General features: G+C 41.4%; 1 protein-coding gene across 8 annotated transcripts in view; it reads left to right on the top strand.

Annotated features, from left to right (window-relative positions):
* The window catches only part of DISC1 (DISC1 scaffold protein), a 422,688-nt gene that overhangs the window by 126,222 nt on the left and 274,184 nt on the right, over positions 1 to 22,282 (top strand). For 7 of the 8 annotated variants that reach the window (XM_024249403.3, XM_024249406.3, XM_054561502.2 and 4 more), the window contains 2 exons: positions 3,723 to 3,873; positions 20,936 to 21,065. In XM_024249403.3, coding sequence (XP_024105171.2) covers positions 3,723 to 3,873; positions 20,936 to 21,065 — 281 coding nt within the window. The remainder of the gene's footprint in view (positions 1 to 3,722; positions 3,874 to 20,935; positions 21,066 to 22,282) is intronic. The other variant, XM_054561533.2, reaches the window with a different exon arrangement.

Genomic DNA, 22,282 nt, shown 5'->3' with positions numbered 1-22,282 from the left:
ATGTTTAACTTTCTGTTCCTGGCTTATTTCTCTTAACATAATGTCTTTCAGTTCCATTCATGTTGCCAAGAATGACAGGATTTCATTCTTAATGGCTGAATAGTATTTCATTGTGGATATATACCACATTTGCTTTATCCATTCATCTGTTGTTGGACACTTAGATTAATTCCATATCTTGACTAATATGAATAATGCTGCAAGAACATGGGGGTGTAGATGTCTCTTTGAGATGCCGATTTCCTTTCTTTTGGATAAATGTGCAGTAGTGGGATTGCTGGATTATATGATTGTTCTATTTGTAGTTTCTTGAGGAACATCCATACTGTTCTACATTGTGGCTGTACTGGTTTACATTCCCACCAACAGTGTATAAGAGTTCCTTTTTCTTCACGTCCTCGCAAGCATTTGCTGTTTATTTTTTTTTGTCTTTTTGATAATAGCTATCCTAACTGGGGTGAGATGATACCTCATTGTGATTTTGATTTGCATATACCTGATGATGAGTGATGTTGAGCATTAAAAATACATTTTTGGCCATTTTTATGCCTTCTTTTGAGAAATGTCTGTTCAGATTATTTGCCCATTTTTAAATTAGATTGTTTTTCTTTTGTTCAGATGATTCAGTTCCTTGTATATTCTGGATAGTAATCCCCTGTTGGATGGGTAGTTTGCAAACATTTTCTCCCATTCTGTAGGTTGTCTTTTCACTATGTTGGTTGTTTATTTCTTTTATTTTTTTGAGAAAGGGTCTCACTCTATTCACCAGGCTAGAGTGCAGTAGCATGATCACAGATCACTTCAGCCTCGACTTCCCCAGACTCAGGTGATCCTCCCACCTCAGCCTCCTGAGTAGCTGGGACTACAGCCATACACCACCATGCCTGGCTAATTTTTGTATTTTTGTGTAGAGATGGTGTTTCACCATGTTTCCCAGGCTGGTCTTAAACTCCTGGGCTCAAGTGATCCTCCTCACTTAGCCTCCCAAAGTGCTGGGATTACAGGTGTGAGCTATTGGGCCTGGCCTTGTTGATTGTTTTCTTTGCTGTGCAGAAGATTTTTAATTTGATAAAATCTCACTTGTTTAGTTTTGCTATTGTTGTCTGTGCTTTTAAAATCTTATTCATAAAATATTTTCCCAGGCTCATGTTCTCTGTTTTCTTCTCATAATTTTATCATTTTTGGTCTTACATTTAGGTCTTTGATCCATTTAGAGTAGATTTTCGTATAAGGTGAGAGGCAGGGGTCTACTTTCATCCTTCTGCATATGGATATCCAGTTTTCCCAACACCATTTATTGAAGAGACCTTCCTTTCCCCAATTAGTGTTTGGAACCTTTGTCAAAAATCCAAAAATCAGTTGACAGTATATATGTGGATTAATTTCTGGATTCTCAATACTGTTCCATCGGTCTGTGTATCTAATTTTATGCCAGTACCATGTTGTTTTGGTTACTACAGCTTTGTAGTATATTTTGAGGTCTGGTAGTGTGATACCTCCAGTGTTGTTCTTTTTGCTTATGATTACTTTGGTTATTTGGGGTCTTTTGTAGTTCCATACAAACTTTAGGATTTTTTTTTTCTGTTTCTGTGAGAAATGTCATTGGTATTTTGATAGAGATTGCAGTGTTATTTTAACAATATTAATTCTTACAATGCATCAGTATGGGCTGTCTTTTCATTTGTTTGTATCCTCTTCAATTTCTTTCATCATGGTTCATAGTTTTCCTTGCAGAGATCTTTCACTTTCTTGGTTAAATTTATTTCTAGGTATTTTAATATTTTTGTAGTTATTGTAAATGAAATTTCCTTATTAATTTATTTTTCAGCTAGTTTCTTGTTCATGTATAGAAATGCCACTGGTTTTTGTATATTAATTTTGTATCCTGCAACTTCACTGAATTCGTTTATCAGTTCTAAGAGTTTTTTTGCTAGAGTCTTTAGGTTTTTCTAGATATAAGAGCATGTTATCTGCAAATAGGGACAATTTAACTTCCCCCATTCCAATTTGAATGTCTTTTATTTCTCTCTCTTATCTAATTGCTCTGGATAGGACTTCCAGTGCTATGTTGAATAGGACTGGTGACAGTTGGGCATTCTTGTGCTGTTCCATTTATTAGAGGAAAAGCTTTCAGCATTTCCCCATTCAGTAAGATGTTCACTGTGTGTTTGTCAGATATGCCATTTATTACATTGAGGTACTTTCCTTCTATACCTAATTTGTTGAGAATTTTTTTTACTATGAAGGGATGTTGAATTTTATCGAAAGCTTTTTCTGCATCTATTGAGATGATCGTATGATTTTTGCCCTTCATTCTATTGATGAGATGTATGATGTTTATTGATTTGCATATTTTGAACCAACTTTGCATTCCTGGAATAAATCCCACTTGATCATGGTATATTATCTTTTTGATGTGTTGTTTGATTCTGTTTGCTGACATTCTTTTGAGAATTTTTGTGTCTCTCTTCATCAGAGATGTTGGCATCTTTTGTTGTTGTGTCCTTGTCTCATTTTGGTGTCAGAGTAATGTTAACCTTGTAGAATGAGTTAGGAGGAATTCCTTGCCTTTTAATTTTTTGGAATAGTTTAAGAAGTATTGGTATTAATTATTCTTTAAAGGTTCAACAGAGGGTGTGGGATAGGGGTAGAGAGTGCATACCTTATGCTTCTAATCTGGAGCAATGCAGCTGTGTAGATTCCTGGCAGCTCTCCAAACTGAACTCAGGGCTTGCAAGAACTGTGAGATTCTCCTTTTGCAAGGACTGTAGGTGTTTGCTCTGTCAATAGGAGTTGATGAGGTCCTTCTGTTTATCTTTTCCATGCAACGAGACGTCCCTTCTGACTTCAGGCAGATTCAGTCTGAGCAGGGGATACAGAGCTGCAGAGGCTGAGTGCCTGCATGCTGCCTTTCTGGACTGCCATTCATCACAGTTGCATCTTCACTCCCCCACCGTAATCCAGCACCCTCCCATCAACACTCCAGTCAAATCTTAGCTGTTTATTTATTGCCTTGGTCCTTTTTTGGTGGGGGTGGGGGGGCAGGCAGAATGACAGGCATCTCTAATCAACCATCTGCTGACAGCACTCTTCCAAATGATCTGGAGTTTATTTTTATTTTTTTTAAGAAAAAATTGTATTACAAGGATTCTACATTTATACCTTGTGCTAGGAGACTTAAGGTCATTAAAATATAATAGAACCCCTACTTTACAACAGAAGTGGATATATAGTCATCTATAGCACGGTAGAATTCGAACATCACCTCTATGGCTTTAGTAACTGACTGGCTCTATCTGGATGTGCAATTTCTGAGGAAATTTTAACATCAAAACTTGGGCACTGATTCTTTTAAAAAAAATAATTATATAAAACTCACCAAAATTACAGTTTTTTTCTCCGAAATGCTCGCTGTGCTTTTAAAATAATTAATATTAAGTATCCCTCTGTGTGAAGATCATAATTATGACCATCATATCACTATGTCAACAATGACCTTTGAGAGTTAAAAGAATAAAAGATAGGAGAGCCATCTTGTTGGTGCAAAGAATATTCTTAGAAGTACCAACTGAGAGATGAAAGTGCTGGCCTAGAAACTAGTAACCTTCTCATGATGTCATTAAGGCAAAGGTTCACTACAACTGGAGCTACGAGACACTGGGGTTATCTATTTTGCATTTCATGGTTCTTTTTTCCTGTTTCTCATCATTTTGGGTTTCCAGCTGAGACGTTACAACAAAGATTAGAAGACCTGGAACAAGAGAAAATCAGCCTACACTTTCAACTTCCTTCAAGGCAGCCAGCTCTTAGCAGTTTCCTGGGTCACCTGGCAGCACAAGTCCAGGCTGCCTTGCGCCGTGGGGCCACTCAGCAGTGAGTACTTGTTATTGTCACCATTTTCCCCTCATGTTTCTTCCTACCTCTCAGCTCCCACATAGTGAAGAGCTGGGAGGAGCTTAGCTGTGGAGACCCTTGGCTGCCTTTCCTGGGAAGGGCCCTTTGTTGGTTGGGAAGGTGGGGATTCTTCCAGAGTGAGGGATGACCCATGTGGGTCATGCTTCTCTAGAAAGGAGACTTTTCTGCCACTTGACAGAGAGAGACCCTTCTCAAGTGCAGCTGCATCCCAGGTCTGAAGCATCTCTTGGGAAACTACCCTTCTAAGAAGGTGGGGGTAATTTCCTCTTGTTGAGGTAGCTTGGTGTCCTGTGATCATATTAAGCCTGTAAGATAAACAGATGGTCCCCTCTGACCGAGCGATGAAAATCCATCCTCCTCCTAACTCTGCCCTCCAGCTCCTGAGCAACATTTGCTATTTGTGTCACCCAAGGCTCTTCTGAGATCAGTAATATATAGAGAGCAGTTGCTGCTTCTAATCCAGTGGCTTGTGGTCCTGGCTGCATGTTTGAATAACTTAGAAAGATTTAAAACCTACCAATGTCCAGGCTCCTCCCCAGGCAAGCTAAGTCAGAATGTCTAGGTATGGGAGGCAAGGGTAGCTCCCAGATATTGGCATGCTTAAAAAGGCTGAGAACCACTGCTCCATCTACCTTCGTGTTCCCTCTCTCCCCAGGTAAAGGTCTGAGAGGGAACAGGTGTTTCATGAATGCTATGAGCCTCATCACAATTCAGGTCTGTTTCTACTTAGTTATCAACATGGCCACAACAATTCCACTTTATTTCCCACTTCCAATTGGCCCTGACAATCACAAGATTTTCTGGCCTATTCCTATTAGTGTACATGGCATTATACATTTAGTTTATCTTGGTACCTCCCTGAAGCCTGCCTGCACAGTGAGACCAATTATATTCAGTTTTGCCAGTAGCATGTAGCAGAGTGAATGGCACCTGGTAGCTGCTTCCTTATAACTATTCGCTTAGTGAACTTTTTCATGGTTCTCTTCAATAGAGAGTAAATTTCACCTCGCCATTTTCGTTCTTTTCTAATCTGACATTGAGACATCATTGCAACATTGCGTATTCCTCTTTCTTTCACACGAGGCCACTCCCAAATTGACTTTCTATGTAATTCTCTCATTCTTTTATCTTTGGGGTTATTTCTTGTCATCTACTCCAGTCTTGGGAGAATTTTAGCATATAAAAATAGGGCACAAAAATTGAGGCACAATAAATGTAGCTAATTTATTATGTTTCTATTTATTTAACAAACACTTTCATAACAGTTACTAAGTGCTTTAGAAGTTACTCATTTAATTTATTTCCATTTTTGAAAATTGTAGTAAAATACACATAACATAAAATTCACCATCTTAAGTGATGGTGATTAAGTGATTAAGCCATTGTTAAGTATACAGTTCAGTGGTATTAAATACATCATAATGTTGTGCAATCATCACCACCATTCATCTCCAGAACTTTTCCCTCTTCCCCAACTAACACTCTGTACCCATTAAGCAATAAACCCCCATCCCTTCCCCTCTTCCAGTCCCTGACGACCAGATTCTAATTTCCATTTCTCTGAATTTGACTACTCTATGTACCTCATACAAGTGGAATCATACAATATTTGCTCTTTTGTGACTGACATTTCTCATAGCATAGTGTCTTCAATGTTCATCCATCTGATAGCATGTGTCAGAATTTCCTTCCTTTCAAGGTTGTATAATACTCCATTGTATGGATAGACTACAGTTTGCTCATTCACTCATTTAAACAACTCATTTAATGTTCATGACAATTCTAGGGGGTAGTATTATTTTATATATTGATATCTATATGTATAGAGATCCGTATCTACGTCTATACCTGAATTTTAGGATGAGGAAACCAGGCCCAATAGAAGCTAAGAAACTTAGGCAGATCCACCAGCAGGTGAGTGCTGAGGGAGATACAAACCCAACTGTCCGGCTTGCATCTTGGCCCTGAATCAGTGCACTGTGCTGCCTTTTTAAGTCTGGGCTGGCAAAGCCTGCTATATTATTGTCTCTTTAGCCATATCTGCAATTTGGATGGAGAGTGTATTAGTCCATTCTCACATTGCTATAAAGAAATAACTGAGACTGAGTAGTTTATAAATGAAAGAAGTTGATTGGCTCATGGTTCTGCAGGCTGTACAGGGAGCATGATGGTAGCATCTTCTACCATCTGCTTCTGGGGAGGCCTCAGGAAACTTACAATCACGGTGGAAGGTGAAAGGGGAGCACACACATTGCATTGCTAGAGTAGGAACAAGAGAGAGAGAGAAAAGAGGGAGGTGCCACACACTTTTAAACAACCAGATCTCATGAGAACTCTATCATGAGAATAATGCCAGAGGATGGTGCTAAACCATTCATGAAGTATCCACCCCCATGATACAGTCATCTCCTACCAGGCCCTGCCTCCAACACTGGGCATTACAATTTGACATGAGATTTGGGTGGGGACACAGATCCAAACCATATGATTCCACCCATGTTCTCCCCAAATCTCATGTTTTTCTCACATTGCAAAATACAATCATCCCTTCCCAATAGTCCCCCAAAGTCTTAACTCATTTCCAGCATTAACTCAAAAGTCCAAAGTCTCATCTGAGACAAGCCTAGTCCCTTCTGCCTGTAAGAGTCTGTAAAATATAAAAACAGTTAGTTACTTCCAAGATATAGACATTGGGTTAATACTCCTGTTCCAAGAGAGAAACTGGTCAAAAGAAAGGGAATATAGGCCCCATGCAAATTGAAACCCAGTAGGGCAGTCATTAAATCTTAAAAAGCTCCAAAATAATCTCCTTTTGACTCCATGTCTCACATCCAGAGCACACTGGTGCAAGGAGTGGGCTCCCATAACCTTGGGCAGCCCTGCCCTTGTGGCTTTGCAGGGTTCAGACCCTGCAGCTGCTCTCACAGGCTGGCGTTGAGTGCCTGCAGCTTTTCCATGCTGAGGATGCAAGCTGCCAGTGGATCTACCATTCCAGGGTCTGCAGGATGGTGGCCCCCTTCTCACAGCTCCACTAGGCAGTGCCCCAGTGGGGACTCTGTGTGGGGTTCCAACCCCACATTCCCCCTCCATATTACCCTAGTAGTGATTCTCCATGAGGGGTCCTGCCCTGCAGCAGACTTCTGCCTAGGCAACCAAACTTTTCCATACATCCTCTGAAACCTAGGCAGAGGCTCCCAAGCCTCAACTCTTGCACTCTGTGCACCTGCAGGCTTAACACCACTTGGAAATTGCCAATGCTTATGGCTTGCACCCTCAGAAGCTGTGGTCCAGGCTGTATCTGGACCCCTGTGAGCCATGGCTGGAGTTGGAAAAACTGACAGCAGTGTGGGGAGCAGTGTCCTGAGGCTGTGCAGAGCAGTGGGGCCCTGGGGCTGGCCCATGAAACCATTCTGTCCTCTAGGCCTCCAAGCCTGTGAGGGGAGGGGCTGCCGTGAAGGTCTCTGAAATGCTTCTGAGGCCTTTTCCCCATTGTCTTGGCTATTAGCACTCAGCTCGTTTTTACTTATGCAAATTTTTGCAGCCTGCTTGAATTCCTTCCTCAAAAATGGGCTTTTCTTTTCTACCACACAGTTTGGAAATTTGGCAAATTTTCCAAACTTTTATGCTTTGTTTGCTCTTTAAATATAAGTTCCAATTTTAGGTCATTTCTTTTCTCATGCATATGAGAATAGGTTGTTAGAAGAAACCAGGCCACATCTTGAATGCTTTGCTGCTTAGAAGAAATTTCTTCCACCAGATACCCTAAATCATTAATCTCAGGTTTAAAGATCCACAGATTCCCTAGGGCAGCGGCACAATGCAGCCAAGTTCTTTGCTAAGCAATAACAAAATTGACCTTTACTCCAGTTCCCAATAAGTTTCTCATTTCCATCTGAGACCTCGTCAGCCTGGCTTTCACTGTTCATATCACTACCAGCATTTTGGTCATAACCATTCAATCAGTTTCTAGGCATTTCCAAATTTTCCTCATCTTCGTGTCTTCTTCTGAGCCACCCACACTCTTCCAACCTCAGCTGATTACCCAATTCCAAAGCCAGTTACACATTTTCAGGTATCTTTATAGCAATGCCCCATTTCTTGGTACCAATTTTCTGTATTAGTCCATTTTCATATTATTATAAAGAAATACCCAAGACTGGGTAATTTATAAAGAAAAGAGGCTTAATTGGCTCACAGTTCTGCAGGATGTACAGGAAGCATGATCTGTCATCTGCTGTGGCTTCTGGGGAGGCCTTAGGAAACTTACAATCATGGCAGAAGGTGAAGGGGAAGCTAGCATATCACATGGCTGGAGCAGCAAGAGAGAGAGAAATGGGAGGTATTACTCACTTTTAAACAACCAGACCTTGTGAGAACTCTATCACGAGAACACCAGGGGATGGTGCTAAACATTCATGAAAGATCCATCCCCATGATTCAATCACCTCCCACCAGGACCCACCTCCAACATTGGGGATTACAATTCAACATGAGATTTGGATGGGGACACAGATCCAAACCGTAGCAGAGAGTGATGCTTTTATTGTGGTCTTGCCTAAGTTTTTGATATAATATGATTAACTAAAAGCCAGTGTCATGCATTCTTAATTATATTAGGTTACACCATAAGGACATCTCTTATATTTGACTGTTTGAAACCTGTCAAACATTTTACGGGGTTTGACCTAATAAGACCCCTAGAAAAGTATAGGTTTTTATTCAACATTTATCAAGCCAATATTAACTGTTGGCTTACTTTATGAGCTATCATCCTCTTTCCTCTTCCTCACAGGAGTTGTCTGTATACTGTGCTTTTATGTTCCCTTCACTTTTTGAGCTCACTGTGACCTGATTTCTATCTCTATTACTCCTCCAATCTCTACCAAAGTCAGCAATGACTTTCTATTTGCTAAATTTAAAAGACATTTTTCAATTCTTATTCTGCTGTGTATCATGGCAGTGTCTAGAATTTTTAATAAATTCATCCTTAGAACTCCCATTTCCCTTGGCTTTCATGATTTCACCCTTCCTGGTCTTCTTGCTGCAATTCTGGCCATTCTTCTTAACGTCTTATGAGCTCCTTCTCTCCCTTTCTTCTTAATTTTTTTTTTTTTTTTTTTTTTTGAGACAGAGTCTCACTCTATTGGCCAGGCTGGTCTCAAACTCCTGGGCTTAAGCAATTCTTCCACCTTGGGCTCCTGAAGTGTTGGGATTACAGGCATGAGCCACCATGCCCGGCCCCTTTCTCTTTAATATTGTTGTTCTTCTGTCTTCTGTTCTAGCTTTTCCTCTCTTCTCACTTTGTATCTTCTTTCTCGATGGTCTCAAATGCTCTGAGGCTTCAGATACTGTTTCTATACTATTTTTTTTCCCAAATTTCTATCTCTAGCCCTGATTTATCTCCAGAATTCCAATCCACAATTCAGTTTTCTATTGAGCATCTCCCTTATTTTTACTAAATTTAGTATCTTTTTATCCTTAACATTACTATCTCTTTATCCTTGCCTTTTACTAAGTTTGCTATCTTTTAAACTAAATTTACCATTGTTCTCCCCATTCAGTTCCTTCTCCTATATCCCCAGTCTGAGTGACTTTCACTGCTATTTACCCAGTTACCCAAGGAAGGACTCCGAGGCATCTCTGGATCCTCCCTTTCCATCCCTCCCCACAGTCACTGGTCACCAAGTCCTGTTGTGTCCACTATCTGTCTCTCTCATTTACACTCACTTGTCTCACCTGCCTGTCAATGCCTTAGTTCTGGTCTTTAACATTTTAAATCTGGATTATTGCAGTGGTCTCCTTGCTGGTATTTCTGGTTCCATTATTACTGCCTCTCATTCATCTTCCACAAGGCCGTGATAGAAGTATTACATTATGCTCAATGGCTCCCCATTGCTTGCAAGATAAAATTCATGTTGCTTAGCATGACGTTAAAAGTCTTCACAATCCAGCCCCTGCCCAGCTGCCCAGCATTTAACTAGACATTACCAGCATCTGCAATAGACACTTACTGAAGTATTATATGTTACCCCCACGTTCTGAATGTTTCTAGATTCTATGATCTTGCTTATGCCCCATTGTTGTTACCAACTATTGCCCATTCTTCCAGACTTAGTGAAACTAATATCCTTGCAAAGCTCTGCTCATCAGTCACACTACCTCCCCCTTGAATGACAGCATACCTTGAATGACTTCACTTCTGCTTAGATCTTAAATAAATCTATTTCTTGAATATCTGTTTACTCTGACAGATGATAAGCTCCTTGAGGACAAGACTGTATTATATTTATCTTTCTATTTTTAGAGACTAGAATAGTGTCTGGCCCATAATCTGTATTCTATATTCATTGAATGTGTGAATGTGACACATATGCATATGTAGCTATATATAGGTTCACAAATGTATATGTGAATATCGAGAGAGAGAGAGAGAGTTGCCAGCAAGAAGGAGTTGCACAGAATCTTGACAGAACCTTGGATAGGAGGTCATTTCTGGTCCTTTCTCTTCCACCAACCAGCTCTATATGGCTTGGTGTAGTTATCGAACCTCTCCAAACTCCACTCCCCTCATCAGAAAATGAGGGGGTTAAATTAGATCACTGGTTTCTAAACTTCAGTTATTTATGTTTTATCTTGGCTTTTGTTTTGCTAAATCCACCTGTCTTATTATTACAGTAACTAGAAAATAATGAGTTGAAATTAACTTTCTGAAATTTTTCTAATGCATATTAACACAATTACCTAGTTACTAATAATTTTTTAAAACCTGCCTTTCAGTGTGCCAGCTACCCACTGCAGTTTTCACAGTGACCACCAGGGGGCCATGGTGGCAGGCTGAAGCCCACACAGCCCAGAGCCTGGACAGAAACCGCTCTCACAGGCTCTCCGAGTCAAAGGGAATATATAATATTTTTGAATGAGTGGTGCTTTTCCTGTAGAAATAAAATAGTTGTATCAACATGAACAATTTTAAATACTAATTAATAACTCAAATAAGTGCCTGCTAACCTTTTTGGGATCAAGTATTTATTTATTTTGAGAAGCTGATGAAAGCTATGGACTTCCTCTATTGCAAAACCATGTGTACACATGTACATATATGCAAACTATTGAGTGTATTTTCAGGAGACTCACAGGTCTCCTGAGTTATTCGTTCACTCCTCAGAGGGTCTTTGGTTCCCAGGTTAAGAAAATTTAGTTTAGGATAAGATTTAAGAAGATATAAACATCCAGATACAATCAGATACTTTGTGTTTTATTATTTTTGTTGTCACGTTGTTCTTAAAAATCACAATTTAATTCAGCTTTTGAGAAACGCTGTTTAATCCTCTGAACTCGTGTAGAAGAGCACCCTGGGTTATGTTCAGGTCCTGCCAGCAGCCAAGAGAATTTTAACTATCTTCAGGGGTTAACCAGGTTCCTCTGAGGGCAGATATCGGTACTCAAATCATTTGACCCCTCTTCTGTGGGGTCCTCTGGCCCAACGGATTTGCTTGTTGGAGGAATAACTTTTGTGACGTCCTCTTGATTCCTGTGGGAAGTTAATGTATCTTTGCTACAACAAATGGTGTATGCTCAGGCCACCCCATAATAGACCCTCTCTGCCCTGCTAGGTCTTTCTAATTCCTTTTTCCCTGGTTTACGGGGCAGCAACACATCAGAAGTGAGTTGCTTAAACAATGCTGCAGCGGACAGTTTGGGTGCCCTGTGTCCCGATCCCTCGGCCTCCCTCCGATTCCCTCCACAACTGGGAACCGTGCTCACTGTCGGCTTTGCACTCAGGCACCCAACAGGTTTATCAGGCCTGTCTGCACAGCTGTTCTCGGAACCTGTGTGAGGAGGGGTGGGGGTGGATGATGCCCCAGCCTACCCAGCCTCTTAGGGAACAGTTCTGAGGCATGCTCCACACTTTTTTTTTTTCTTTTCTAGAAGGTTCCTACCACTAGGAACCTTTTGGCCATTGGGTTCCATTTGCCCATTTGGTGACCAGCTCCACAATGAACCTTTTAGTGAATTTTCCTCCTTCTCACTCTAGTTTCTTGGGAATCACTTCTTCAAAAAACAACCTGTAGTCAGGTCCCTGTCTCAGGCTCTGCTGTTAAGAGAACCTAAATATAGACAGATATCCACATTGGAGTATTAGATGTCATTTTTCCTTCTTGCAGGGCACCCCCAATCTTTATGAGTGAATCTAGTGGATTATTTTTTTTCCCACTGGGTTTGAGTAGAAGAGTTTACTCCCATGTGGGCCAGGTTTGGATAGGCAAACCATGGGGTAGGGGAGAAAAACGCATCTGTCATGAAGACTCCATTTCCTACATGGCCAACAGGTGGGTGGATATTGAGAGTGGTGGTTGATTGCAGAAGTGCTGGTTGAGCAGCCCCAGGGGTAGGACGCCCCACTCCGTCATTAGAGATTCAGAATGCAGAGCATTTAGGTCTACGTCCTTCAGCTTTAGTTTCCAACTCTGGAGCAACAGGAAATTTCTACCTCAATATCCTGTGACAACAGGGATCAGAAGAGAAGAGAGAGGCATCTGTTCCTACTGTGTCTTCCACCCAATCAAAGGAAAGTTATTTTTCCTTTCTCCTAAGAGGGAGAGTTGGCCTACTATCATCACACATTTGGAAGATAATTTTCTCATGAATACATTGCATTTCTCTAACTATACACCCCATGCATTTTTCCACTGGATCTTCACCAATATGTACATGAAAACTGGTCCTATTTGTAACCAAAATTGTGTGTGTGCATGTATGTGTTTGTATGCATGTGCACACAAAATGTCCTTTATCAAAGACCTTTTCCCAGTGGATAACCTCAAACTGAAGCAAACAAAATATAACAAAGTTTAGAACAAAGGTCTATCATGGTTTTCCAGTGGGGCTTATCAAGGCAGAGCCCCAGTTTGCCTGTCCACATATTTCCCACTAGCATACTTCCTTTGAGATGGGAACAGAGAAGAAGAATGTTGTGCAGCACCATGATGCTTTTGGACAGAGTCATTCTTCCTCTGACCAATTGCTCCTCAATTGCCTTTGAAACATGTGATTCTTTATTTCCCTTTGGTTGTCATGTAGGGACTAACACAGCATTCAGTGTCACAGAATTCAGTGATGGTCGGCTCTAAGCCCTTGAGATTGGAATCAAGATACACTGTATGAGACCAGAAAATAACTGTTACAGACACATTTTACCCAGGATATAAAATGAGATGGCTATGATACAACATGAAAATTATCATTACTGGCTGGACATGGTGGCTCACACCTGTAATCCCAGCTCTTTGGGAGGCTGAGGCAGGAGGAATGCTTGAGACCAAGAGTTTGAGATAAGCCTGGGCAACATAGTGAGACCCCCATCTCTACAAAAAAAATAAAAAACTAGCCAAATGCGGTGGTGTGTACCTGTAGTCCTATCTACTTGGAAAGCTAATTCAGGAGGATTGCTTGAACTCAGGAGTTTGGGGCTGTAGCAAGCTATGATTACACCACTGCACTCCAGCCTGGCTGACAGAGCAAGATCTCATTGCTAAGAAAAAAATATTTGTTATTACCAACAAACCAGGATATATTTCTGAACCCCAAATCAGATCAGGAGATGGGGAACCGCAAGAGACAGTGGCATGCCCTGTGTTGCACTCCCAGGAGACCAACTCCAGACCCTTAGTCATGGCCTCAATAAGAGAACGGAGAAAGGACAAGAGGGGAAAAATAAGTCGTGAGCCGCAGAAGACTTCTCAGAACTTATTTTGGAACTACTGGATTATAAATAAAAGTTCCCCAAATAAAGGTCTCCCATATCATCCTCTTTGTTCAAACTCAACTGAAGTCTGTCCTGAGGCCAGTGGCATCAAGCATAACTGTTATGAACCCAAATAAATATTAATGTGTCTTTCTTGCTGGGTGGTCATTTCTATGAGTGGGATAAGACTGTATAAAACAATGAAAGTCAGTTTCCCAAGGAATGTGACTTCTCCATGCTCCTTACTTTTTAGACCCAAATCATATATATATGGAAGAATTATAAAGTTACCTGTATTGTCTCTGGCAATTTTACAGCATTCGTTTGTGCTCTCAGAATGGCCTTGGTAATTTAGGGCATCATTTACTGAATGAGCAAGCTATTTCTAGGTGTAAAGTGCACTTCATTGGTTCTATGACTGGCCCAAACCCCTTCTTTATCACCATCTTCCCAAAGAGGGAGAGATGGGACACACAAGTCATATGACATAAATTTGATAGGATAGTCATCAGTCAGGAGCAGCGATTAGCAACCTTAGTCAAAAGAGTTATACCCAACTCTTGTTGCCAGAAATAGTCATCTGAAAGGTGGCACTCCCTCAGGACTGCGTTTTTCTAACTGTGACGATGAGAACATCGGCCTTGATAGTTTTGGTCCTTTCTGAGACTAAAATTCTGCGATTCCAGCAGTGGCACAAAGCAATTTTTCTGGTACTCTAACAACATTAGGGGTCTCAGAGAAGGACCTCCTGTGTTACATGTGAAGATGCATAAACCACAGCACTGTCACGAGCAGTTCTGGTGCAGGATTTTCTCACAGGTGGATTTCCTGGCTTCTCCTTGCCCTGTCAACATTCTCACTTGCAAAGGCTTCTGACTGAGGGTGGCCTCTCGAGCAATGCCAAGGGCACTAGAGGGCCCAGGGGGCCTGAGTGCTGGGCTGGGAAGGAGGTGGCAATGTAGGCTCATCACAGGCATGCACCCCTTAACAGGCTGGCACAGGAACCACAGACACCTAGACAATTTCTTCATTCTTTTTTCAATATTCCTGAAATATGCATTCAAACAGTCACATGGTAAAAATTATCAACGGAATGAAAACATTTTTCCTGTGCAATTTGGAGCTAATTTTTTCTGTGATGTAGGATCTTATGTTATGAATGGATTTTATCCTCCTTTAAATTATTGATGGAAAAGGCCAAGATTTTTCCAGTACTGGGGTGGTGCCGATGGAGACCTGTATGAAACTGTGGGTTCTGGGTGTAATTTTGGACACCTGAATCCCCATTGGCACTGAGTGCTGTTCTAGCATTCTGCCATGCGTGTTTTTAATTCTTGCCCCTGAGGGATTTGCTCATTTTGCATACTGATTAGTTTACAGCACTGATGCTAATTTGCAGTGACATCAGGGATTACACATTGAGAATTATTAAATATAAAGGGGACAACATTGTAGAACAGAGAGGAAGCCTGACTCAGAGGACAGAAGATTTGAAAGATGGAAGCCTGTCCCTTGCTTCATTACTGAGCTATAGTGTGTCCTGGGGCCATCACTCAGCCATCTGTGGTTCCCTTTCTCTACCTGGAGTAAGAATATGAGAGACAGACAGAGGAGTTTTGGTTAATCACAGGGGATTTTCTTATGGATTAAGTAATGAATGTGATTAATGATAATATAGAGAATTCCCGGTTACCCACCTGTAGCTCCTTTGTAGCTAATTTTCAATTCTGTGTTGATTTCCTTCAATGACTCTCATCCTGACCCAGATGGTATCTATTTAGGAAATTCAAGAAACTCGTACGATTAGCATAAGCAGAGCAAATTGGGGAATAAATTAGTGCAAAGAAATGATCCAATGCAATAGAAAAGTGAATATAAACGACTTCTGGATTTTCTAGGACACAGACTCATTGAATCATTCTATAAATATTTGCCAAGCCCCTACTAAGTGCTGGACACTGGGGTCCTCACCATGAGATGAGCTCAATCCCTTCCCTCCAGGTTCACAGTCAGGAATGAGGAACTGTGCAAACAGGCTGATACTCTGGAGCCCAGAGGAGGAAGTGTGTTTCGTTCCCACAGACATCAGTAGCTGATAGTAGTAGGATGGTTTTGTTCCAGACATTTCTTCTGATGCGTGTAAATATCCTCAGACACATTTTATCTTTTTTCTTTCTCTCTTTCTTTTTTTCTTTCTTTTTCTTTCTTTCTTTCTTTCTTTCTTTTTCTTTCTTTCTTTCTCTTCCTTCCTTTCCTTCCTTTCTTTCCTTTCCTTTCTTTCTTTCTTTGTCTTTCTTTCTTTCTGTCTCTTTCTGTCTTTCTCTTTCTTTCTTTCTTTCTTTTTCTTTCCTTCTTTCCTTCCTTCCTTCCCTTCCTCCCTCCCTCCCTTCCTTCCTTCCTTTCTTCTTTCTTTTCCCTTCCCTTGCCTGCATGCCTGCCTTTCCTGCCTTCCTGCCTTCCTTCCTTTCCTTTCTTTGTTGGTATTGATTGCCCTGTTGCCTAGGCTGGGGTGCAGCAGCATGATCATAGCTCACTGCAGCCTCTAACTCCTGGGCTCAAGTGATCCTGCCACTTCAGCCTCCCGAGTAGCTGGGACTACAAGCACGTGCCACTGTGCCTAATTTTTAGTTTTGTTTTTTTTTTGTAGAGATAAGGTCTCACTGTCTTGCCCAGGCTGGACTAGAACTCCTGGGCTCAAGTGATCCTCCTGCCTCGGCCTCCCAAAGTGCTGGGATTACAGGCCTATGCTACCATACCTGGCCCACATCTTTCATCTTTCTTACTCTGTATAGAAAGTGGGTGCTTTGGCCATGAGTACAGTGTTCATTCTCCTGATGCAAACATTGAGATGCTGGGGAGATCAACAGCAAGCTTCTTGAGGATGGAGGTGTTCTGTCTCCATCCCCAAACAGCCCCAGGGTGAGGGTGGGGTCTGTATACAGTAGATGCTCAGTGGTCATTTATCAAGTCAATTTGTTCCCCATAGTTCACTCCAAAGGGAAGCCGTTCTTGTTATCATCATCACTGTCATTCTGATTTTAAAAACAAAGAAGGTAAGGTTCAGAGAGATTAGGTAAGTGCAGCGACACAGCGTGAAAAAGGCAGAACCAAGACCCAAAGGGTGGCCTCTACCTCCACATACTGTGCATTCTCCACGTTGCACTGCCCTGCTGATAGCCAGCAAGAGGACTCAAACAATGGGTATGTGTGGATGTGATTGGAAGGCAGGGGAGATGGAAGTTCCTGGGCTTGCTGAGAACCTAATGGCATGTGGTATCTGGGAAAGAGCAGGAACCTGGGACTCAGCCTGATCCTCATTGACTCCTAAACTCTGCTTCCTGCTGTCTGCATGGCCATGGGCTAGACCCTGACCCCCCCGGGACTCGGTTTCCTCATCAGCAAAACTGGTATAATAGCATCTTCATCTTAGGTCTGTAATGAGAAGCGAACGTGATCAAAAGATAACATCTGGTGAACAGTACATTCTTGATTCATAGTACTTTATTTTATTATTATCGGTTTAAACATTTTTCTTGCTGCTGCTGTTATTTGCCTTTAAGCACATGAAACAAAGAATAGATTTCTAAATTGCATCATATGTTGCAATAAGTGACCTTTAAGATTATTCAGAGAATCTGATCTTTTTGGCAGCCTTAGGAACAAAAGCAAGGTTCCTTTTACTGTAACTGCTGTTTTCTAAGTTAGAAAAACTGAGGTGACATATTTTCTAGTATTGTTTCTAAATGTATGAGGCCTGCTTCATTGCACCATGGTTGGTTGGTTCACTTATTTTGTAAGTGTCGAGTTAAGACTCAGCAAGCGGGAAGAGTCTCCCCCAGCTTTAAAGCTACCATCATTGGTCCATGCCTTGCAATTGCCCATTTCTTCATTGCTTTGTAATTTTTCTGTTGATGCATTTGTCTCTCCTCCTCCATGGAAGAACCAAGAACTGTTTACCATTGTGTCCCCAGAGCCAAGCACAATCCATAGTACATACCAGGCAAGCTCAGTAATGTTTTTTCTTTTTCTGAATGAATGAATGAAATGGGGTGGGAGTAAAAGGAGACAAACATAGCACAACATATATTAGGATCAGTTACTCATTTTCTTTTCTAAGAAATGCGGAGGCAGTGCGACCCTGTGTTAATATATAAATAAGAACATGCAGCTTCACGCTTCTCCTCATTGAGCCCTGAAATAAGTACAAAGGTGGCAGACAAGATCTAGCTGTGTGGGAGATGCCGCGGAAGGAGGGGATAGGTTTAATTTGGCCTGTTTAGGATGCTGAGTTTATGCCTCCAAGTGTCAGAGCTACAGATATCTGCTCCTCTGCAAGGGAAGATGACCTTGAAGGTGATGTTATTGATGAGCTTTATTTAAAACACAGACATGTTCAAGAGCTACAAGACTAATTGGCTATGTTAAAATATTTAAATCAAAAGTGCAGCTACTTAGTGTGTGTTGGCAAACATTTTATGTTACAGTTGTAAAAATGATACATGCTCACTGTGGAAACTTTAGAAAGATCAATGGAAAGAAATGATCCCACCACCCAGAGATAAGAGCTGATAGCATTTCGGTGAATATTTTTCTTTTATTTTATGTACATGTTATTAATATTTTTACAATGGTTCATTTCATACTTTTTGCCATAAAACCTGCTTTAGAAAAAACAGCAATAAATAGTGAACATTTTCCAGGCCAGTATATCTTCTTGTGTGACCTAATTTTAGTGGCTGCTTAGCATTGCTAAGAGGTCCTGATGCTGGGGCATGATTAGAGTATTTTCAGTCTTGGGCTACTAAGAAAAAAACCTGATTTTTGTAGCTGATCTTTGTGTAAAACTATGGTTATTTACGTGCAATCAATACTTAGATGTGGGAATGTAGAATCCCAAGTTATATTTAATTTTAAGTCTCATTCTTATTCCCTACTCTCACCAAAGACTTATGGTTTGGGAAAAGCTTGCCAGGCCAGTTTGTTCGGTGAAAGATGATGTTTTATGTTGTTTGGATTTTCATTTAAAACTATCTTTGGAGGCTGGGCTTGGTGGCTTATGGCTGTAATCTCAGTACTTTGGGAGGCCGAGGTGGGCGGATCACGAGGTCAGGAGATCGAGACCATCCTGGCCAACAAGGTGAAACCCCGTCTGTACTAAAAGTACAAAAATTAGCTGGCTGTGGTGGTGCATGCCTGTAGTCCCAGCTACTTTGGAGGCTGAGGCAGGAGAATCGCTTGAACCTGGGAGGCAGAGGTTGCAGTGAGCCAAGATCATGCTACTGAACTCCAGCCTGGGCAACAGAGCTAGACCCCGTCCCCCCTACAAAAAAAAAAAAACTTTGGATAATAATCATTTTCCTTAACACTTCATTTATTTCTGAGGTGGGGGATCTTGCTGTGTTGCCCAGGTTGGTCTCAAATTCCTAGGCTCAAGCAGTTCTCTGCCTCTGCCTCCCAGGTAGCTGGAACTACAGGTGTGCATCACCACGCTGAGCCGTATTCCATTTTTTTGGAATTTCTGGTTGGTGCACTTGTCTTTTCCTTCATAATTTGATATAGCTTTTTATAAATTAGCAATATTATCTCTTTTTCTGCCATATGTGTAGCAATATATTTTTCCCAACTTGTCATTTGCCTATTAGTTTTAGTTGATGGTGTTTTCTTGGACATAGCTTCCTTGAATTGTTGACATAGTTTTGCTTTGGGTAAATTGTTTTCCTGCCCACCTGCATTCCATTAGAAATGGATTGTTTTAAGGGTGAATTTGTCATTCTTTGGTGACAAATACCAACAAGTCTCCTGTAAAGACAGCTCACCAACGTAAGACCCAAACCTGTGCCACATTTTCACTAGCATCACTGTCACCAAATATGTCAACTCCGGCAAGAATAAGAGAAGGAGCCTAAAAGATTTTAAGTGGTTTTGACGTCTTTTAGCAAATTTTTTCTGAGAAGCTCGCACCCAAGCATCTGCAAATCAGTCACCCCTCCTTTTAATCTCCATCAAGGTCAGCTCTGGAATTTGGCCCTGTTTGGATAGTCCAAGGCAGTGCTATCCAATAAAATCTAGTGTGAGCCATATACACAATTTTAAATGATCTAGTAGCCACATTAAAAAAGATTAAGGGCCAGGTGTGATGGCTCACGCCTGTAATCCCAGCACTTTGGGAGGCGGAGGAGGGAGGATCACTTGAGGTCAGGAATTCGAGACCAGCCTGGCCAACATGGTGAAGCCCTGTCTCTACTAAAAATACAAAAATTAGCTGGGCATGGTGGCACACGCCTATAGTCCCAGCTACTCGGGAGGCTGAGGCAGGAGGATTGCTTGAACCCAGGAAGCTGAGGTTACAGTGAGCCGAGATTGCACCATTGCTTTCCAGCCTGGGTGTCACAGTAAGACATTATCTAAAAAAAAAAAAAAAAAAAAAAAAAAAAATTAAGAAGAAAGTTAATCAAGTGAAAATTCTGCCAGGAGCTCAGTTGCATTTTGTAGGACTCTTGGCCTAATTTTATTAAGTTCAACACTGTGATAAGTGCTGGGAATAAAAAAAAAAACAAAAAAAAAACATGATGTGGGCTCTGCAAGAAGTGTATTTCTCTGTGATTAAAGTGGATTGTGGGAGAAAATCTTCTGAAACCCTCAGTGACAACCTTCTCATTGACTAGTGACTCAAACATTAGTGCAAAGCGGAAGATTCTAAATGAGCAGAGGAAGGGTGGATGCCGTAAAGGCAAGGGAACTGGTGAATTTCAGAAACAGTGAGTGTGAATTCAACACTCCTAATCATTTGAATAAAGATCTTGTTATATTTCCCCCAAATTAATAAGAAACAGGTGAAATTAATTTTAACAATATATTTAATTCAATATACCCAAAATATTATCTCAACATATAATGAACTTAAAAATATTACTAATGAGTTATTTTGTACTCTTTATTTTCATACTAAGTCCTTAAAATCTGGTGTGTGTTTTACACTTTTAGCACATTTTAATTTGGGCTAACCATGTGTCACATGTGGCCAGGGGCTACGTTATCGGACAGTGCAGGTCCCATAATAGAATTCTGACTAAGGGGAAAAAGCAAAAATCACAAGAGATTGTAATTAAGGTAGAAACTTACATTAAGGACCTCATCCTAAAAACGGGTAAGTACCCTCCTAAGTATGAGAACAGATGGGGGCCACTTGGTGGAGTTTCTTACTCTTAAAATACTTGTCAACATGAGGATTTCAGCTTCTGCATACCTGTACCAATAGGTATGTGTTATTTTAAGGGCCAGAGGAGATGACACCCACACCCCACTGAGAATGGAGCCGAGGCTGTTGGAACCCACTGCTCAGGACAGCTTGCACGTGTCCATCACGAGACGAGACTGGCTTCTTCAGGAAAAGCAGCAGCTACAGGTGAGCAGGTGAAAGATCTTCAAGAAATATGATGGCATTTTTCTTTTCTTTGAGACAGGGTCTTGCTCTGTTGCCCAGGTTGGAGGGCAGTGGTGCAATCATAGCTCATTGCAGCCTTGAGCTCCTGGGTGATTCTCCTACCTCAGCCTCCCAAGTAGCTGGGTCTACAGGTGTGACCCCCATGCCTGGCTAAATTTTTTTATTTTTAGTAGATATCAGGTCTTAGTATGTTGCTCAGGCTGCTCTTGAACTCCTGGGCTCAAAGAATCCTCCCACCTCAGTCTTCCAAAGTGCTGGGATTACAGGCATGAGCCACCGTGCCCAGCCAGCATCTTTCTTATCCATTTAAGCCAAATGCAGCCAAGTGGGTCTTTGCTTTCCTTGAGTGTAGCAATTAGAGCCTTGGCTGTCAAGCCAGGGAGTACAAAAAGGAGAGATGGTGGGAATGACTAGAGGGCTTGTAGGAATCTCATTACAAACGAGGGTTGAAAGCTCAGCAGCATTTGTGCCTGTTTTCGATACTCCTCATTACCTTTTGAATATGCTTTTCTTGTCTGCCAGGCCATTTTGCCACTTCTTATCATTTTGACCTTTAGAAGCTTCCTTTGAAAGGCAGAAAGACATCTGTGCTGTGAAAATCCTTTATGGAAATTCCTATCATGGTGGACTGTGAGCTGCAGTTGTTAAGAGGCAGAGTTATAAGTCCGGACTGAGCAAGGCAGGCACATCTGGAATGATTAGCCGGCTGCGTGGAAGCCCAAGGTTGGCCCAGAACAGAGGATACAAGTTAGCTAAGAATCATCGAGGGGCTACAAATCTGGGTGCAGCACTGAGTTAAAGCCAGAGCTCTGGAAGTTGACAGGGCACCCCAGAGGCAGGGAATCTTGAAATAGGGTCCATGCCTGCTTGAGCCTGGAGCTGTGAAGCATGAGTGGGGAGCGATGAGGACACATTGATTAGAAGCAACATGACTTCATGGGAAGAGCATAGGTCTTCAACACCCAAGTTCAAATCCTGGCTTAGGCTGGAGGCTTCCCATCTCTGCTCCGGCCATAGAGTATTCGTGTTATCTGAATTTGCCCCATCCAGGTCACTGCAAGAGTAAGGTGGCAAAGGGAGGAAAAAGTCAGGGCAATTTATTTGAAACTATTTCCCCCATTAACTGAGCACTTACATACTCAATGTGCATCATTATAACGTTTGGATAGCTGAAAATG

The sequence above is a fragment of the Pongo abelii genome, chromosome 1 (assembly GCF_028885655.2).
Source record: "Pongo abelii isolate AG06213 chromosome 1, NHGRI_mPonAbe1-v2.0_pri, whole genome shotgun sequence".
NCBI lineage: Eukaryota > Metazoa > Chordata > Mammalia > Primates > Hominidae > Pongo > Pongo abelii.
The sequence above is the reverse complement of the archived record's forward strand: the minus strand, read 5'-3'. Positions and strand labels throughout refer to the sequence as shown.